The sequence below is a fragment of the Rhamphochromis longiceps genome, linkage group LG14, assembly GCF_057381845.1.
Source record: "Rhamphochromis longiceps isolate RC_006_pf linkage group LG14, R_longiceps_female_GT1.1, whole genome shotgun sequence".
In the NCBI taxonomy this organism is placed as follows: domain Eukaryota; kingdom Metazoa; phylum Chordata; class Actinopteri; order Cichliformes; family Cichlidae; genus Rhamphochromis; species Rhamphochromis longiceps.
The window spans coordinates 40,464,663-40,485,314 of record NC_140570.1 but is presented as its reverse complement, the minus strand read 5'-3'; the positions used below and the strand labels follow the sequence as shown (position 1 = coordinate 40,485,314).

The following is a 20,652-nucleotide window of genomic DNA, read 5'->3' as shown; positions in this document are numbered from 1 at the left end:
CGAGGCCATAACTCGGCCATTATGCCCCGCCCCTCTGTCCGACCTCCGGAAGCCGGCTTAAAGCACAACGGAAACAGAGTTTATCACCGAAAAATGGATTAAAACTGTGTCTTTGGCGGTCATTGTCGGAGTCTCCGGGCCTTTAGAGGATGTCCACCACGGCGAGGAGCGGAGACATCATCCACCTGAACGTCGGAGGGAAGAGGTGAGACCCAGGAGTGGCTGCTAACCCGGCTAGCTCCCGCGGCTAACATGGGAGGATCCGTTATCGGACAGACTGCTTCCAGTATCATAGTGTAGTAATGTTCTCTAAAGTATCTCTGCGCTAAGACATTAAACACGTTTTATAACCCCTTCTATTGCACAGTATACTTTAGATGTTTTTAACCCGGTTATAAAGTCCGTGTTTCGCGCTTTGTGAGTTTTTCCAGCCCCGCACTTTGTTATTGTTAGCTAGCATAACTTTGCTCACACCAGAACCTGGCACAGAGGAGAGAAACAGGAAACGAGCCGCTGTAAGCTAGCTGTACTGCGCACATTAAACATATAAACGACGAATAAATAATAAAGTTCAGATTTACTTCAGTAAGAGTTTATATTTGGCCTGTTTAACGTAAATAAATTAAAACTATGCTGTCCGACAATGGAACTGTTAAAGTTAGCAAAACAGGTTTGTCTTTTGTTGAAAGGCAGGTGATGTCAGGTACATGTTCACCTATTAAACATGTCAGAGTCAGGCAGAGGGACTGTTTAAGTCAGGAGTGTTTATAAAGACTGAAGCTCATCGCTCGTTTTTTATTCAGTGTTTAGTGATAAAATATTGATCTTTAACCAAGACACGGATGCAGGAAATCACGGCGTGCTGGAGCGCAGCAGGGCAACAGTTTCATGTCCGTTAGTAAAAACGGATGTAAAAGTTTCTCGGTGCTCATTAGACTTTAATGTGCACCTGTGACTCCGTGCACGAGGCGCAGGTATCACCAGGGTCAGATAAGGAGTGAAAGGTCAGTGAGGAGGAGGAGGAGAGGGGAGCTGTTCACACTGCTGTTATTTCTGTTGTTTTATGACAACACGAGAGTCAACGAGTGTGTGTTTGCTTTCAGGTTCAGCACCTCCCGCCAGACGCTCACCTGGGTCCCTGACTCCTTTTTCTCCAGGTGGGTCAGAGAGGGAGACCCTGGCTGTCGGGGGCTTTTAGGTTACTTTCTCTGGACTACATGCACTTCACTCCCTAAAAGCTGATTTTGAGCTGGACATGCTAAAAGTCTGCTCATTTGGTCGAATGTGTGCAGAAACATGCATGTTAATATGCGTACGTGAGCTAGTCTGTGATGTGATGAAATTGTCGTGTAAGTGAAATGAAAGGCAGATGTGACTGAACTGGTTCTTGTATTTTGGAAAGCTGAGTTTGCTGGTTTCTGACATCTTGATGGTTTCTTTGGGGGTTTTCTCTCTTCAGCCTTTTGAGCGGCCGGATCTCGACTCTGAAGGATGAAACTGGAGCTGTAAGTAAAGCTCCTCTTCCTCACGTCCCCGCATGCTTTTCCTCCTCGCGATAACTGCGTTTGTCCCTCCTCTCTCGCTGTAGATCTTCATCGACAGGGACCCCTCCCTGTTCGCGACCATCCTCAACTTCCTGCGGACCAAAGAGCTCCACCCGCGCTCCATCAACGTGCACATGCTCATGCACGAGGCCGAGTTCTACGGCATCACACCGCTCGGTGAGGCTGGACCGCACTCTGAGCTGAGCACGTAAAGCCGCAGACGTCGCTAAACGTTCTTCATCACTTTGTTTTTGGAACAGTGCGTAAGCTGCAGCTGTGTGACGAGCTGGACCGGTCGTCCTGCGGAAACGTGCTTTTCAACGGTTACCTGCCGCCTGCAGGTACACCTGTCCTCACAGCACACCTGACCCCCACCTGACAGGGCCTTCAGGAAGTTTAAATGCACAACACATAATTTATGCAGGTGTTAGGATGCTTTCTATAAAAATGTAACTAATTTAAAAAAAAATTGAAATTAAATATCTTAAACTTCAAAATGCTTTATCGGGTAAAATTTTCATAGAATGTGAGCATGTCTGTATTTATTATATACGAATCATTGCAAACTTAAAAAGTTGTTATGATTAAAATAACGAAATCTTTTCTGTTTCAGATAAAATGTGCCGCAGGAGGCTCACCACTCACATAAAACGATGCAAATATAATTAATGTCCTGTTTCTAACTGAAACGTGGAGGCGTGATCCTGATTCACAGCTCCTTCTGTCTGTGTCGTCCCAGTGCACCCGGCGAAGCGTCGGAACCGTCACAGCGTGGCCGGGTCGCAGTTCATGGCGGGCCGCGTTGTTCCTGTAGAGCGAGCGCCGGTCCGACGCAGCAACACGATGCCTCCGAACCTCGGGAATTCTGGGATACTGGGAAGAGGCATGAACGAGGATCGGACGTCAGGAGGTCGGCACGTTAAATAATGCTTCTTTATTTTGTACTTTTTTAAGATCGGAGGGACGTGGTGGGAGTTTCATTGTGTGTGCGTGCGTGTGCGTGCGTGTGTGTGCGTGTGTGCGTTCAGGGCACTCATCTGACCCCGGCATGGTTCGGATCATCTGCGGCCATCATAACTGGATCGCTGTGGCCTACGCGCAGTTCGTGGTCTGCTACAGGTAAACGCGTCACATGACCTCTGTTGTTTATTTGTTTTCACGTGACTGGGAGCGGCTCAGACACATCGGCACATCCTGCTGCATCCACACCTCCGTCCGAGCATCTGTAGCCGTTTCAGTAACACCGTGAGCCTCCTTAGAGAGACGTGCACACACGTGCGCACAGGTCACTGCTGCGTGCTCTCACACACCTTTAACTGCAGGTCGCAGGTCATTTATCACCCGTTTAAATTTGACTGTAGTCTGAGGTTTGCGTTAATCTCAGATTAGCTAATACTCGGGCCAAAGCCCAATAATCCTTATTCCGTACTGAGTCGTCCCGTCAGTTTGTAGTCTGTCAGAGAAGTGGGGGGGAAAAGCTGTTTTAGCTCCTCCCACTGTAAGCTAACTGTCTTCTGATTGGCTGTCCCTCTCCTGCCTCCTCCTTCCCGCCTCCTCTCTCAGGGTGAAGGAGTCGACCGGGTGGCAGCAGGTCTTCACCTCTCCCCGCCTCGACTGGATGATCGACAGAGTCGCGCTCAACGCCAAAGTGATGGGCGGGTCGCTGGGAGACAACGACAAGATGGTGGCTGTCGCCTCGGTGACGGAGATCATCCTCTGGTCCATTTGCCCTGATGGCAACGGCAATGAAATCGGTACGAGTTTCTGCGCAGTGTTCCCGGGAATCGGGACGTAGGTTTGATGAGCTGCTCGGGAAACGTTCCCAGTAACAAAAACAAAAACAAACGTGTTTCTCCCTCCCCGCAGGCGTCTTCAGTCTCAATGTCCCCGCTGAGGCTCTCTTCTTTGTTGGTAACCAGCTCATCGCCACCAGCCACACGGGGAAGGTGGGGGTGTGGAACGCAGTCACCAAACACTGGCAGGTGGGTGGAGACGCTCTCAGATGGTCGCTTCAGTGGAAGTGCTGAAGCCTGAACACCTGCCGAGGGAGCTGATTGGACCAAGTCTGTTTCAGGTGGTTATCGGTCTGCTTCACACATGTTCTCTGTGACCTTTGCAGAACCAGGATGTGGTTCCCATCAGCAGCTACGACACCGCCGGCTCCTTCCTTATCCTGGGCTGCAATAACGGCTCCATCTACTACATCGGTAAGAAGCTGCAGATCGATGAGTCGGATCAACTGAAAACTGCTCAGTACGAGTATAAATTCATCAGATTGTTGGCTCGTGGTCATTAATTTACCAACCAGAACCTGAATCTGTTCAGTAAATGCTGCGGGCCACTCTCACCAGCTTTCATTGGGAGGCTTTGGCTTCACGACTTGACAGATGTTTAAAAAGTCCCCGCTGTTCACAATGTCCCTATTTGCTGGTCAGATGTTCAGAAGTTTCCTCTGAGGATGAAGGATAACGACCTGCTGGTGACGGAGCTGTACAGAGACCCGACCGAAGACGCCATCACCGCTCTCAGCGTCTACCTCACACCCAAAACAAGTACGGAGACACTGACACTGCTGCTAATACAACCACTGCAGGGCGTCAGTTTTCTCCACATTCCTTCACCTCAGTCTGTTAGAGACGAGTCAGGGAAAGTCTTATTTTTCATGTTCCTGCAGCCGTCTCACACTTAGCCCGGTTTGCTCAGGTGACAGCGGGAACTGGATCGAGATTGCGTACGGGACCAGCTCGGGGACTGTTCGCGTCATCGTTCAGCATCCAGAGACCGTGGGCTCAGGGCCTCAGCTTTTTCAGACCTTCTCTGTCCACCGCAGCCCCGTCACCAAGATCATGCTGTCGGAAAAGCACCTCATCTCAGGTACGAGAATCGCCTCGTCTTGGAAACTGGCGTTCTGTGTCGAATGCAGGGCTTAAGCTGATGTCTGCAGCTCGTTCATGGTGTCGTTGTTTCTGAGCTCCTCTTCGTCGTCCTTCAGTTTGTGCAGATAACAACCACGTGCGGACGTGGACGGTGACTCGCTTCAGAGGAATGATCTCCACCCAGCCGGGGTCCACGCCGCTCACCTCCTTCAAGATCCTCAGCCTGGACGACGTGGACGGGCACGGAGGCTGCAGCGCCGGCACCGAGATCGGTAACTGTCACCCCGATCGCAGTCCGAGCTGTGTTTGAGGACTGTAGCTCTGCTTCTGTAATGAAGCGATGGAATTCATCAAAGACAATCAAACTTTGACTTTGTCAGATTTCTTCAGATCTCCTTTCGTTTCACTGTCTCGTTGGTTTCAGGGCCGTATGGAGAGAGAGACGATCAGCAGGTGTTTATCCAGAGAGTCGTTCCCGACACGGATAAACTCTACGTCCGGTTGTCCTCCAACGGGAAGAGGTGGGAGAGCCGTAGACACTTGTAACCCACCTGGTTATAACTGTGTGTGGTCAGTTTAGTTTTAGGATCCCCGTTCGCTCCTGCAGTAACAGTAGCTGCTGTTCCTGTTCCGTACATGCATGAAAGACAAACAACACAATTAAAAACAACAACACTGTCCTCGGCGTCACATTGGTTCAACAAGGAGGTAACGAAACACGCCGCCTGTCTGTCGACTGGCGTGTAGAGTATTGACGTCCATGTTGGAAAGTAAACGTAATAACAGAACAACCCGCGAGCACACGATGTGTGATCATGTGACACTGAAGGTTAAAGAACGTTTAGAACCAAACGTCTGTTAAGACCAAAATATCGTGTGTGTGTGTGTCAGGGTATGTGAGGTGCGTTCGGTGGATGGGACCTCCATCACGGCCTTCATGGTCCACGAGTGCGAGGGCTCGAGCCGCATCGGCTCTCGGCCGCGTCGCTACCTGTTCAGCGGCCACAGCAACGGCAGCATCCAGATGTGGGACCTGACCACCGCCATGGAGATCGCCGGCAAGGTCGACATCAGAGGTAAAACTCCAGACTCGTGATGTAGAAGAACAACTTCTTGTGCTCTGCAGTTAGTTAGCAGCTGATCAACATGGGTTCTCATTGGCTGTTTGGCAGCACTGGGCGGACCCACAGAGGAGGAGCTGCTGGAGCTGCTGGACCAGTGCGACCTGGCTCTGACCAGAACACCTGACAGCACGCCCCGAGCTTCCACCTGCAGGTAGAGTTCCCTCCCACTGAGCCTCATTCACACAGGGTGATGCGGTGCAGAGTCCACGTTCTTCTTTGGTGTTTCTATTTTGACAGATGACTTCTAATCTCGCGTCTTTGATGGATGCCATTGGTCGTTTGCAGTCGTAAACATCATGCTCTTACTGTGGTTGCTGACTTGTGTCACTTCCTGTTCCTGCAGCCTTCACTCTCAGCTCAGCGATGCCTTCAGGACAGAGCACCTTCGCTCTATGGGAGGAGGACGAGGTGCAGCCGGAGGTTCGGGTTCGTCTGCGTCGCTGTACGGCAGCCTCCCCCGCCAGGCTCCGCCCCCCGTTCCCTTCGCTAAACCTGCCCGAGAAGCTGGCCTTTCACCTGGACTGCAACAAGGCCCCTCCTACCCCACCTGCAGCCAGACCAGCAGCCCCCGTCCCCTCAGGCATCTGGACCGGGACAAAGAATGTGGGTCTGTGCGCAGGGGGAGCTTTGTTGAGCGCTGCCAGGAGCTCGCCAAGGGTTCAGAGGCGGCTGTGAGCGTAGGGTTCCCGCCGGGGTCAGAGGGCATCAGGCGGAGCCTGGCGGTGTGCAGTGAGTTGGAGGCCAAATTCGGCCTTAGGACCCCTCCCACCTTCACTGTACCCCCTGCTGCTCGACATTCACCTGGACCGCCATCATCGCTGTCCTCGTCACCGCTCTCCTCGTCATTACACCGCAGGACCTCACCCGCTTCCCCGCCGAGCCCTGCCTCCGCAGCGGTGAGCCCGACCCGTTCTCAGGCATCTGTCTCCCCTCGCCACAACACTGCGGCGTCACCCGTTGATTCCTCGGGGACCCCCGAGAGTCCCCCAGGTCCCGACAGCCCCACCCCTTCTGGCCCGCCCACCAGCCCCAAACCACATATGAATGAGACCAGCTTCTGATTGGCTGATCTGCCTGAGAGCTTCGGGTTCAGGTGGACACACGATGGCTGAAAAAACTGAAAACATGACTAAAAGCTGTTGTCAGGTGAGACGTGAAGAAGAAAATGATACGATCAGCTCCTCCGGTGGTTTTTGATAACGGCTGCAGATCGACCTTCAGTCTTTATTTCAGGTAAAACAAGAAAAGGCCCCAAGGCGAGGAGAAGTAACCTCTTTGGCACAAAAGCGTCTTTTAATTAGAATTGGATGGTTGTGACAGGATGAAGACCAGGTCAGAGCTGCTGCAGGAAGCCTGGGTTTGTTTGAACCACGTCAGCATGCTGATGCGTCGCTGTTATCAGAGTAACCTGTCGCACTGTAACGTCACAGTTCAGCTTCTGGCAGCTGAAGAGACGGACGCTTCCTTCGGGAGGCGGTGGAGACCAAAAACTGAGCTAAAAGAGTGAAATCCCAAACGGAGACTCCTCAGGTGATCGAGCACAAAGCTGTTTGTAGCTTTTCTAACCAGCACTCTTTCTAACTTTTCTAACAGACTTCACAGTTTTGTCTTTTTATTTCATTTGTATGTTTGCTGACTTACCGACCCTGAACGTCTCACAGCTGCTTTGAGGAAACCTGATAATTCCCCAGAATCTCCAGGAACTTCCCTGGAACAAAAACTAATTTGCAGATGAAATAAAATAATTAAAGGGTCAAAAAACTGAAGCGATTTGAAGGGAACTGAATCTGTGTGCATCAGGACTCGTTTCCCTGTTTGGGTCTTCAGGTCTCTGAAACCGCCTTTGAAGGTTTTATGAACTCTACATGTTTACTCTGGACGTTTTCAAACTCATCATGTCACCAAAATATCAAAAATCCAATTTAAATTTAAAGTCTGAGCTCGTTTGAAGCTCATTCCCTGGGAGTGCAGAGGGTGTAACTGTTTAGGTTTTCTGTAGTACACTTTATGGCCAGCAGGGGGAGACTCCAGTACAGGAATGTTAGGGGTGCAGCTCACCTGTTACCCAATTTCTTCATGGTGCGTTCAGGGCTGTCAGGCGATTATTTTTCACGACTTTCTACTGTTTCTCAGATTTTGTAAGTTACCTATGAATCCTGATGATGCATTAATAATCCGAATCGATAATAAACAATAATATATCACTCAAAGCACGGAGTCCTTTTTCTGCTGCATTGGTGCTTTTAAGGGGAAAATGTATTTCCAGGAAGCCTCAGAGTAAACCGGTGATTACAGGAAAACTGCGTCTTCCTCCTTTACTGTGATGAAGCAGAGCCGCCTGCTGCCCACAGTCTTCCTCGGGTAAGCTGACCTCAGACACGGGTTAGTTTCTGATGTTCGCTCAGCTTTGAACACACTTTTAGCTTCAGCCTGTCGCTCTGTTTGCTTTGAGCTGCTTCGTGGTTCAGGCTACATACACTGCATTTTTTATGAGTACTTGACGTTTGTGGTATTTACACTGCTATGACTGAATTTCCCTGTGGGAATAATAAAGTCTCTGAGTTACAAGATGAAGATTTTACAGTGACAAATTGACAAACTCCACGAGGTCTTCGCTCTTATGTTTTACTTTTCTTTTTCTTTTTTTTAAAAATATGTTTAACTTAACTGTTATTTTATTATGTCTATTTTATTATTTATTAATAATATATCATTATATTATGTATATTGTTTGAAATGGTGAAAAACTAGAGAGAGACTTCCACAGAGGATGACAAATTTCTAGTTTCCTACGACCTGTGAATGCAGCATCTTCAGCCATTAGGAATCTGTAATGTTTTTAATGGTTTCCAACTCTGTGCGTACAGCTCAGCTCGTGTTGTAAAGACTCATGTCTTAGAGACATGACGAGATATTTTAGAAGATAAAAGATGAGCACCTGATTTTATTCCAAAAGCTTTAATTTATTGTTATAACAAACAGCTGACACAGTAAACATCCACAGCCATTTAAACGACGACTCAGCATCGCAGTTTGATCGCATCATCGTGGAAAAATGGATATCACACAAAAATATTTTAGTTTATAAAAATAAATTTAAATCTGACTCTAGATATGCCCACCTTTTCCTACAGGAGGCGGAGCTTAAAGAAGTGTTTGCTGATTGGTTAAAGTGGCTCTGTTCTGCTTTCCTGTTCATAACATGAGCCAAGTTTCTAATAACGACTTCAGTGAGACGAACACTCTGTTTCAAACTTTTTTTTTTTCTGATGTTGGTCTGTGATGTCACAGAGGATATCCCTACTGTAGTCATCTCAGACATAAAGGCCCCGCCCACTCGCCGTTCAAACATTTAAGTAGGACGGTAGCCCTTAAACAGGGAGTAGCTTGTTTGAGACAGAGGCCCAGTATCAGACAAAGAAGGGTTATTCTGAACTGTGACTCATGCAAAGCTGCCCTAGCAGAACCCACGCTGCAAATGAGTAGAACGGTTCCACTTTAATGTTTTCTGATGAAAAGCTGTAACGCTGGATCTTTGAGCAGAAATGAGCTTTACTGAGCAGGAACGGTCCCATAAACAAAAAATACGGAAGCTCATTTCTGCCAAAAAACAAACATCATGATACAAAAATATAACTTCTCTGAAAGCTAAAAGTCAAGTGCATTGGGTCATTTTACAGTCTCCCCGATAAATGGCCGACAGGACGCAGTCAGGCCTTGGCGTCGAGCATCTCCAGCAGCAGTTTGTGGATGGGGACGTGGCGGTGGCGGTGCAGCCGCAGGAAAGCCTGCACGGCTCGGTCGGCGGTCTGTCGTAGCAGGGGGAGGGTCATGAGCAGCCGTCCTGCTCGGTGCTGCTCCCGGCGGGACGACTCGTAGTCCTGCAGCGCCTCGTGGAGCCCGTCCTGAAACCTCTGCACCGAGTCCGGGCAGTCCACCGGGTCGGCGTCTGACAGACGGACAGACGCAGGTTAGAATGCTTCCTCGCTCATTACACCCAGCATGCTCAGCTGTATCAGGACAAACGACCAAAACACTCTGCTACAAACACAAAGTGCAGTTCCTCTCATGGCCACTTGAGGCTCTGGTCTAAATATGGTCACTACTGGCTCCAAAAGTCTCTCACCTACATCATGTGAGGTCATGTGATTGGTTGGTTTTGTGTTAGCAGGAAAACTGAACTGGTTACGGATGAGTTTGCATGAAACTCGACATCCGATGGTGGAGGACGTGTGCAGTGTCAGACTGCTTTAGTTTTTAAAGACTGGGTCCTGTTCACGTCTCTAAATCACAGACCGGAACGTTTGGGTGCTGCTTGTTAATCAATATGTTTCCCCTGATCGACTGATCAGAAGCTGTGAGTGTGTCTGCACGTCTGAGCCTGAGCATCTGCAGGTTTAGGACGGCTGTGCAGCCACAGGCCTGTCTGCCAGTCTGTTTATTGATCTGAGGCTGAGACAGTGAGAGTCTGAGCAGACTTCAGTGTTATTGATCGGCTGCTCCTCGCCTGCAGCCTCCAGCGCCGCCACTAAACGCTCTGCTGACCACTGAACTGCGACAGAGTGAGAGCCACAAAACTAATTCAAGTCTGGGATTAATCAATACTGCTGTTTCAGCTCCCAGAGTCTGATCAATATCAATAACCACTCCTCTAAGATCAATGAGTGGAGTGGTTATTGTGGTAAAATCAATATCTGAGTTCATGCTGGAGCTCCTCAGCTGTCCCGCTCACAGATACACAGCAGCCATATTGATCAGGTGTGTGTGTGTGTGTGTGTGTGTGTGTGTGTGTGTGTGTGTGTGTGTGTGTGTGTGTGTGTAAAACTGTAAAAGCTGTAAAACATGAGAGTGCTGGAATTCCTGCATCATTTATACCACAGTACTGTCCTGTGAGATGCAGACGAGTTGTTTAACTTAATCATCATTCATCTCAGGCTCTTATTTTGAAACTCAGACAGCCAGGAAGTGTTAATATCTGAGTTCATGTGCAGCCATAACGCTTTGAGTCAAACAGAAACCATGAAGAATGTGTCTCCTAAACACTGAGCATAAGCAGGTTACTCCATCAGGACGAGATTAAAACGAGATTATTTGTTTCTCCTATAAAACTGCAGGGAAACATCGCCCCCTACAGGCCTGTTCTGCCCTGACACACAGTACTGTCCTACTGTGGTTACAGGCAGTGGTGCTAATGGCTTGTTCTTACCAGAGTTGGCAAGTGCCATGGCCTTCAGGGTCACCACCTCCTCAGGGCTCAGCTTCATCGCTCTGTATTTCGCTATCAGGTGACGCAGCGCCTCGTACAGGTCAGCCAATCCCGTGGCTCGACACTGAGCTTCGTCCAGACACAGATTCCCGGCAAACACGAGCTCGTCCCCCCCTGCGCCCTGAGAGCGCCAGGCCACACCCACCAGCAGCGCCTCCATCCAGCCGCTCTGCAGAAGCGACATCTGATCGACCAATGAGAGTCCGGAGAAGCCTGGGAGTGGGCGGGGCAGAGTAATAAATGACAAATAATAATAATTATTATTATTATATTACCTGTGTTTATACATAATGTTCCAGTGCTCTGGATAACCAAGTAAAGGTTAAGGGTGGGTGTGGTCTGGATTGGGGACCAGGTGGAGGTTGAGGGTGGGCGTGGTCTTGATTGGGGACCTGTTTGGTGGTCTCGAGCGTGTACCTGGAATCTGTTTTGCCCAGCCAATCAGAAGCAGCAGCTCCCGGTTCAGGAGGTCACACAGGATCAGCAGGATCCGCAAGCTGCTGTCATTGGTCGAATCGTCCTGATTGGCAGCTAAAGGGGCGGGCTCTGTGAGCAGCAGGTGGGAAATGACCTTGTTCCCTAAAAGACAGGAAGTGGATGATAAACGGCGTGGACGAGTAGTTTGACCTGAAAGCCTTCAGAGGGAGCGAAGGTGAACTCACTGCTGCTGCTCGGGTGGCTGTACGGGGCTTTGCTGCATAAACTCAGTCCCGTCTCCACCCGCCTCTTGTACTTCTGGCGCCCCCCTCTGACGCGGTCCAGACGGACACCTGCAACACGCAGAGGCGTTTCACACACACGTAGTTCTACTTCCTGCCAGCTCTTAACGGTCGTTTGGTGTAACGTACCCTCCCTCATCATCCCGGCCTGCAGACATTTCTGGAAGCGGCAGGCCTGACAGGCTTTCCTCCTCCGCTTCGTGATCTCGCACTCATTCATCACCGGGCAGCTGTACTCGATGTTACCTAGGTAACCACAACAGGAAATAAAAGCAGGAGTGTCAGTAGCTGTGTCCCAAAACGTAGGCTGCATACTTCGGAGGCCGCATTTGAAGGCCGATTACGTCACAGCCAGGCGACGAAGGCTGTCCCAATTCATCGACTCCTTCAAATGCGTCCTTCATTTCCCCGAATTTGAAGGATGGGACGGGTGTGTCCTTCGTGGCCCACCATATCCCAGAATTCATAGCGCGGCCCAGCCAATTCCAGTTTCCAACAATGGCGGCCGCTACTAAGTTTTAATATTACTCTTATTAATCTTTCTGTGTCTCAAAATAAACGTTTAACATATTTTCAGTAGCTGTGTAAACTTCAAATATCTGCTCGGTTTATCGAGACATCACATATTTGCAAATGCAGTGGTCAGTTTGTAGGGTGCTTTATATTCTGTGGTCACAGCTCTGCAGTAATGCAGGATCTTTGTGAGAGTCTCTCAGACTGTGATCAGAAATGAACCCAAACTCTCATCGTGGATCAATAACGTGGATCATCGTGCCCTGTAATATTAAAACCCTCTGCTGTGAGTTTCTTCGTGGCCTCCCTTTGACCTCTCTGCACACATCAATAAGTGAAGTGATCGGGCGTGACCAATCGATCGCCCGGAATGAGAAACAAGCAGCTGATGTGAGAGACGACGGCTTCTCACACTAATCGATACAGCGAGCGCTGCTGTATTGATCGGCTAATGAATCACACAGACTGTAAGACCTTTGATATTTAATAGAAACCAGCTGAGCGTCTATTTATTTATGACTCTACTGATGACTTGGATTCCCTGTTTGTCCTTTTTAGTGTTTTTTGTAAGGCAGTTTCACATCGCGGGTCGATCTTCACAGGATGTCCTTTGTAACCACGTTATTCTAAAGGGTGCCGTTAAAAACCTATTTGGAGGTTTCACACAGGAGACGTGCAAAAAGCGTAATTTGGCTGCTGTTTGGACACATTTACACTCAACAGCCTGATGTCATAAACGACCAGCATCGTTTACACTAGTAACAGTAAGAATTATATTTTATAAATATATCATCAGCCGTCCTCATCCTCATGTTTTTATTTCTTTATACAGGAGATGATGAACGTGCTCCTCCCACCTTGGATGGTCCTCTTGAAGAAAGCCTTGCAGGCCTCGCAGGACGCCACGCCGTAGTGATACCCGGAGGCGAAGTCTCCGCACACCAGACACAGCCTTTTGGGCCCCACGGCCCCCATCGAGGTCATGTAGTCGCCCCTCAGGATCGAGTTGACCTGCAGATATACGACATCATCATCAGTGGCGAGCAGTAAGACGGTCCCCACAGACCTCAGCTAACTGTTCCTGGACTGGACCTCGGGGCTGCGTTTGAGTGGTGTTGGGGCCTTTTTAATGGCCAATCACATGACTGCTGTGAGGTTTCTGTACTAACACACCTCCATGAAGGCGGAGCTCCAGTTTTAGTGACGTTCGAGGATTTTATTTGGATGTCAGTGAGCTCAGCAGGTACCTCAGTCCAACCTTCAGCTCTGACTCTAGTCTGGATTAAGACTTTTGGGGCACCAGAGAAAACTTCCAGGAACAGTTGGATACGGACGTGAATTTGAAGTTTGGCAGTTCGACCCCGGGGACGTTCAGACTTTAAGAGTGTTTGTGTTTTTAAATGTGATTAAACAGAAACTTCACCTGCGCTGAAAACGAGTCCGATACAGAAAAACACAGCGACGCTTCCGACACCAAGACGCTACTTCCACCGCTGGAACTACATCCTGTCGGGGAGTCAGGCTCCGCTGCTCGGCACAGGAGACTGTACGGTGAGGAGGAGGAGGAGGATGAGGAGGAAGAAGAAGCCGGGCTGTGGAGGAAGAATTCTGCATGTGAAGGGCTGAGAGTGGGAGTGGCTTCCAGAGGAAAGGCGGGACCAATGGGGGAGGAGTGGAGGAAGGAGGGTGGAGATTGAGGTTCATCTCTGGGGGAGGAGGAGGGAGAAGAGGAGTCCAGGATGCTAAGGAGGAAGAAGAAAGAGGAGCATGAAATACAAACCAGGACAAAATGTGCAGAACACAAAATAAAATCTCGAGCCGACTGCTGACATTAGTGAGGCCGTTAATGACCTGCAGGGTTAAAAACAGAAGATTTGGGTTTCCCATGAACGCATTCCAAGTTTCACAAGTTTGGTGCGAAGAGTTTAAACGTGCATTCTGTGTAATGACCAGCAGGGGGCGCTTTACAAGAAAATGAGCCTTTAAATCTGAGCTCGTAGTCGTGCAAAGGTGACGTTTGTTCGCGTTCATCGGTACAAAGTGTCGCGTTGTTAATGCCAGATCGTGTTTTACGATAATGAAAACAAGTCTTTTCAGATAAGGTTTGGTCTGTGTGCTTCTCTGATCAGAGAAAGCTCCGCCTGTAAAAGTGGAAATCATCATTGATGTTGTGCACATGGACATGAGTCTGTGTGGGAGTGCAGCGCTGCAACGTCGCGTTCAAGGACAGGAAAACTTATTATTTATATTCACATCAACACAGAGGTTGTATTTCACAAACCGTGTGAGTCTGCACAGCGTGTTCATCATACATAATATACAAACGTCATACACATTTGCACAGAATTGGAGTTATTTTAAAAACAGAGCAGCATCGTTTGTTTTTGTTTTTTTCAGACGCACAAAGAACAGAGTTAAACTTGGGGAACGCTGCCACACAGTGTTCGCATCAGATTTTAAAGAGTTTCCAAAAGTACCTTCAAACGTTTTAGATTTATTTGTCTGTGCTACTCAAAACGTGCTGCAAAGAAAACTGTCACACATCCAGAAAAAGCGCGTTAACTTCACTAAAACGTTTGAATCTGGACCTGAGGACGGTTTCAGGCCGAGGCTCCGTGAACTCACCGCTGCGGGCTGAGCAGGTCGCCCGTCACGCAGAAGTCCTTCAGCTCCATCGTGAAGCTGCTGTGGAGCGTCCAACACCCGAGTAATAAAAGTCTCTGATGATACTTCAATGTCCAACGAAAAAGTGGGACAAACGTGCTGAGACTGTCTCAGAGGGACATCTGAGGCTTTCAGGAGTCTGCACTGTTATTTATCTGTTTGTTGTGTCATCGCAAGGGATGGGAGTGAGGGGGCGGGGCCTGTAGGATCAGCCAATCAGCATATTGCTTCTCTGAGAGGGCGTGGTGGGAGTTAGCTTCTCCTCCTCTTCCACCAATCATCTCTATTGATTTGGACAGAGACAGATGTAGGCCACGGGAGGCCGAAGCTCCGGTCTGCTGATGTCACCCTGTAGCGTCTACATCTGTAAATATGCAACACACAAATACAAGCATACTGTAATTCGTGAAACTGGATGACGGTAAAAATAAATAAAAATAAAAAGAGACGCTGAGAGCACGTGAAGCCTGAAGGTCCGTGAGGCGTTCAGGAGCCTTGAAAATGTTCCTACTTTTCCTACTTTCATGCCATCACAAAACACAATCAGTACAGCTATGACCCTGGTTTTTGCCCCACTGCGGGCTTCCGGAAGCTGGCCAGTCAGAAGGAAGAGGCCGTTTTAGGGACTTTAAAGAGACGCATGTTTCAGACAGAGGATGAAGTGAGGCGCTGCACTGAGGCAGACAGAAGGAAGGGTGGAGCTGAGAACGAGCAGCGGTCCTGCTTTAGCAACTTAAAGCCTTTTCATGTATTTCATTTCCAGATTAGAACTTTTTGTTTTGTCGTGTTGTTTCGAGCTGCCTGAACATCTGGCCAGACGCTGATAATGATGTCACAGATTCTTAAGTTTGAGCAAAACTTATATAAAAAAAATAGTGTTTTATCCACCGTAGAAGTTCTCCTGTGGTGAATCATGTTTTTTGTTTACATCAATAACTGATGACATGAAGGACGAGAAACACTTGAAAACCACTTTGTGTTCAGGGCGCTGACCCGAGCGGCGAGGATTGAGGCTGCTGAAGCAGCAACTTTCTGACAGCGAGGTGTGTGATGTAAACACACACACACACAGTGTCCTAATCTTACACTCAGACGTTCAGGCAGCTCAGATCAGTCTCACCTACATCTGCTGTTTCATAAGAGCTGCATATCCAGACCCGTCTGTCGGAAGATGTGGTTCAGCTGATGATTCACACACAGCTGAAAGTTAAAGGATGAGTCCTGTTTGCTTCAGCCTTCGTGTCCACTCAGTCTGTGCCTCTCTACCTCCGTCTTCTCCCGGGTCTTACTGAGGTGGGAGGCTGACGGGTGATGATGCTCTGGTAGGTCTAACCAGGTCGGGCAGCCCGTGGAGGTAAAGGCCAGACAAAAATCAGCACCTGGTCCTCCAGGGTGGAGGTTGGACACGGAGCCAATGACACCACGAAGAAGTGGTTGGCTCCATGTCATAGATGTCACCAGCTATGAATTATGGGAAAACTCTGACATGCAGATATGAATCTTCCCACAGAGAATCATTTATGTTAAACCGAGGACATACTGTCCACTTCACTGTCTTTAGCAGGAAGTGATTGTTTGCTGCACTCCAACAGGAAAATCACGCTGTTAGTTGTGACGTTGGTGTTTGTACAGCACTTTATAAATCAGGACTGTGTCTTCCTTCTCTCACCCCAACCAATCACAGCAGATGGCCCCGCCCCTCCCTGAGCCTGGTTCTGCTGGAGGTTTCTTCCTGTTAAAAGGGAGTTTTTCCTTCCCACTGTCACCAAAGTGCTGCTCATAGGGGGTCATATGATTGTTGGGTTTTTCTCTGTATGTATTATTGTAGGGTCGACCTTACAATGTAAAGCACCTTGAGGCGAATGTATCACTTACACCGGGGCTTCACTTTTACTCAGTAATCAGTCAGTGAGATGATGTGAGGAAACAACAAAGGTCTCCAAACGTTCTCCTCCCTGCAGAGGTGCTGATGGGATTCCTGATCATGCTAGGGTCTCTGAGCATGTGGTGGCTGTAACCGTGTAAACTGTCTGCTTAGAGATTATTTTACTAGATAAAATAGCGCAGAGGGGGGAAAAATCAGGCTCCTGGCTCACACAGGCTCTCCTCCAAAGTCCTCATTTACAAACGTGAACATTACAGTGTTCTGACAAACCATCCTACTTTGGCAAAACGTCCTACCGTAAGTAGTTTATGCACATTTCTGCTGTCACAGAGTAATTCCAGCACAAATTTCAGTAGGTATGACGGTTTGCCACTTAACGTTGCCCATCAGAGTATGCTTGTAGCTTATATTCTTAAAGCCAGGACGGTTTGCCACTTCATTTTACCCGTTAAAGTATGCTTGTAGGTAACATTCACAAAGGTAGCATGGTTCGCCGCTGAATTTTAGTTGTTAAAGTATGCTTGTAAGCAGTGTTGGTCAAGTTACTTGAAAAAAGTAATCAGTAACTAATTACTGATTACTTCCCCAAAAAAGTAATCCCGTTACTTTACTGATTACTTATTTTCAAAAGTAATTAGTTCTTAGTTACTTTTTTAAAAACACGATTTACAACCTGAAGAGGTGATAAAGTGATAGATCTCTCAGCCCAATTCTACTTTTTCTACATAATCCATCATACAAAATGTAATCAAATGGAAAAGTCTTTTTAAAACTCGTTTTATTAGTTTTAATCTTTTAACTTTATGCATCAAGCAAACAGCGTCATGCTTGCTCTGAAGTTTAGGGGTTTTTTCGCTGTAAAAAGAAGTTTTCTTCCCACGCACAGCGGACACTAATGTTTTTGTCCCTTTTTACAGAATCAAACTCAAAGTAAGGTCAGTACTTCCACGCTTTAAACGCTGCACGCTCATACTCTCTCTGCACTCGATATATGATCCACTGTTGATCTGCACACAGCTGTCGCTTACGTCACTGTCATGAGACACTTGCAAAAAAATCATGGTTTTAGTAACGCAGTAACGCAGCGTGCTTACAGGAAAGTAACAGTAATCTAATTACCTTTTTTTGCAATAGTAATTCCTTACTTTACTCGTTACTTTAAAAAAAGTAATCGGATTACAGTAACGCATTACTGCCCATCTCTGCTTGTAGGTCAAATTCACAAAAGTAGGATGGTTTGGCACTTAATTTCGTGTTGTGTGCATAAACAACGGGTAGGATGGATTCCCAGAACAGCGGCTAACAGCTGGATCATCCTGTCCGAGTGCAGCAGGGCAAACAGCGAACAGCCACTTCCTGTTACAGACAGTATGTCCTCGGTTTAAAATAAACTCACTGCTGCAGCACTAAACTGCCCCCTCACACTGCTGTTTAGTTTCAGTGTCCTTATTTTCCTGTGAGTTATCGATCCCGTCACTAGTTAGCTAACATAAACTAATGTTAGCCAACCAATCACATGACGTCACGTCCCGTGCTGACAGAAGATGGCGCCAAATGTGTTTTTAAAACTTTGAGCAGTTATTTGTTAAACCCAGCGTCACAGACATTGTTATATCTGACAGCGGGGCTCCGTGGGGTAAACCGGTGTTTCATGCCGTCTTTCTGCCATCAGCGCCTGTTCGAAGGCGGGAAGTTTGCATTTTATGCACAGCCGTGAATCATCCTGGAGTGCAGAGAGCTAATCTGAGCCGAAAGGTCTGTCAGTGAACCCTGCGGCATCAGCTGACCCACTCACCTCCATCAGATCTGGGTCAACCTCGTGTCAGACCCTGCAGGCCTCCAGGACTGCATCCATCAGCGGGACTCGTTTATTAACGTGAGCCTTCATGCTCCTGCAGTCACAGCCCATCGTACAGCAGTGCTTCTGCCTCGATCCTATTACACTCTATTTTGGTTAATGTGAGCAGGTAAAGGTGTCTTCAAGGAAACGTGGAGCAGCTTCGTTCAACCTGCAGCCCTTAACTTCTCCACGTGACCGAGCAGCTCCTTCGGGCAAAGTGGTTCAATGGTTCCCAAACGTTTGTTTTGATAGGCCACCCTTTTGTTTTACAAGAAAATCTTTCAGCATGTGAACATGACCTGATGCTGCTGAAGTGAAGCAAAGTTACAGAGGTTTGATTACACAGCAAAATCTCCAGTGTTAAATTAACACTAGAGCGTGTCTATATGGGTCCACACCTCTGAGTGTTAAATACAACACTGTTGAGTGTTAAATTAACACTTTTGACAGTGTTATATGTTTAAAAGTAACCTGGTCAGTTTTGAAGATTAACAATGGCTAACACTGAGCAGTGCTGATTTTCTAACACTGGAAAATAACTCAAAATGTTAGAAATAATCCAGTGTTAGAAAATCAGCACTGCTCAGTGTTAGTCTTTGTTAATCTTCAAAACTGACTAGGTTACTTTTAAACATATAACACTGTCAAAAGTGTTAATTTAACACTCAGAGGTGTGGACCCATATAGACACGCTCTAGTGTTAATTTAACACTGGAGATTTTGCTGTGTACAGACACGGCTGAGCAGTCATTTGTAAAAGTTTACATTTGTTCCTGGACGGGCTGTTGGTCAGTTGTCCAGCAACTGTTTTATTGGCCAGACTACAGGAACTCTCAACCTCTCAACCTCAAGCTTTTGAACCTCGTTCAGAAACGAGCAGGTGACGTCATGGCGATGGCGTCCATCTTTTATACCGTCTACAGGACGGCGTTGGAGCTGCAGGTGGACGTGTGTGAGATTTTCTGTGTTTCTCAGATTTTTGTGGTCTTGATTCTTCTGCGTTGATTTTCTGTAAAATCTTTGATATTGTGTTAAATTATTTACGTTGAACCTTGAATTAAAGAAGTTGAAGCTTTTATTCTCCACTTTCTTTTAACTGCAGGCTGTGTGTGCTTAACTGAGCGTGTGCTGAACCAGGATATCTGCTGTGGTGTGTAACCAGCGCTGGAGGATCTGCGGCTGAAAGCTGATATTCCGCTGGCTCACGGCTTCAGCCTCGTATTGGGTGGACCTCTGTAATTCCATTAATACTGCCTGCAGGTGAGAGTGTGTGTGGACAGATTGGCCTATAATACAAAGTGGCTTACAGGCCTGGATCTACACGCACAGTGCAGGCATTAAGGTTATGGAGCCAGGTGGAGGATTAAAGCCGGCCAGCACACGAGCATCACCTGAGGTGACTCCGCAACAATGGTTAACTGTTAGCAACACGCTAATGCAGCTTCCCAACAGTGGACAGTGTAAACAAAGAGCTCAGGACGTAACGCAGAGGAGGACACTGATACCAGCAGCAGACCAGTCAGAGCAGTGACTGCTGCTGGTTCCGCTCCTCTTATTAACAACCTATCAGAGTTCAGTCTACAAGAATGCCATTACATTTAAGACGTAATCCTCCTTACAGATGACCACTGTCACCGAGAGGACATCAAATACACACACACTGTTTGACATGTGTTTGTGTGCAATGCGAGGCTGACAACTGAAGATGTTCAAACAGCCTGCAGAGTGCAGCAAGGACAGAAGCAGGAAGTTACATGCGCTCCATGAAGTTGGAAATCCTGGGTCGGAAATTTGAGCTGGAATCCCTGAGTTAAGCTGGAGTTCTCTGTCTAAAGTACAGAGAAGCCCTCTAAATCAGTATCTCCTCACGCTCCAACATCCTCTCTGCCTGACACTAATCACGCTAACCTGCTGCACATCCTGTCCAGCTCCATCTCTGATTAGTCAGCTGATAGAGGTTTCTTCATGTCCAGCCTCACATACAGCTCACGGTACGCGTTTCCTTTTCTCTGTTGGAAGGATTCACCACTGTTGCGTATTTGTGACCCGCTAACATACTGCAGTGTTTATAAGTGCAAAAAACCAGCCAGTGTAAAATGCTTATATCTCCGTAGTGACCGGTCAGGGGCTACACGACCTTTGCTCCCAGCTGCTCTTCCTGTCCTACAGATTATAAAGAAGGGAAACAAAACCACGGATGCAGGTTTCAATAAACATGTGC

General features: G+C 47.9%; 2 protein-coding genes across 2 annotated transcripts; one reads left to right on the top strand and one right to left on the bottom strand.

Moving 5' to 3' along the window:
* Positions 1-19: 19 nt before the first annotated feature.
* shkbp1 (SH3KBP1 binding protein 1) lies at positions 20-7,770 on the top strand. The gene is made up of 17 exons (XM_085379963.1): positions 20-205; positions 1,104-1,157; positions 1,460-1,505; positions 1,589-1,721; positions 1,805-1,885; positions 2,284-2,454; positions 2,573-2,663; positions 3,108-3,298; positions 3,411-3,526; positions 3,664-3,751; positions 3,980-4,096; positions 4,248-4,418; positions 4,537-4,692; positions 4,845-4,941; positions 5,312-5,496; positions 5,593-5,695; positions 5,888-7,770. The coding sequence occupies exons 1-17, from the start codon at positions 150-152 to the stop codon at positions 6,603-6,605; spliced, it is 2,574 nt and encodes an 857-aa protein (XP_085236089.1). The 5' UTR covers positions 20-149; the 3' UTR covers positions 6,606-7,770.
* A 731-nt stretch (positions 7,771-8,501) lies between these two features.
* On the bottom strand, positions 8,502-14,843 carry esrrd (estrogen-related receptor delta). The gene is made up of 8 exons (XM_085380450.1): positions 14,668-14,843; positions 13,466-13,784; positions 12,900-13,053; positions 11,659-11,775; positions 11,473-11,580; positions 11,228-11,389; positions 10,751-11,023; positions 8,502-9,493 (listed from the first exon to the last, which is right to left on the bottom strand). The coding sequence occupies exons 1-8, from the start codon at positions 14,715-14,717 to the stop codon at positions 9,255-9,257; spliced, it is 1,422 nt and encodes a 473-aa protein (XP_085236576.1). The 5' UTR covers positions 14,718-14,843; the 3' UTR covers positions 8,502-9,254.
* Positions 14,844-20,652: the final 5,809 nt, after the last annotated feature.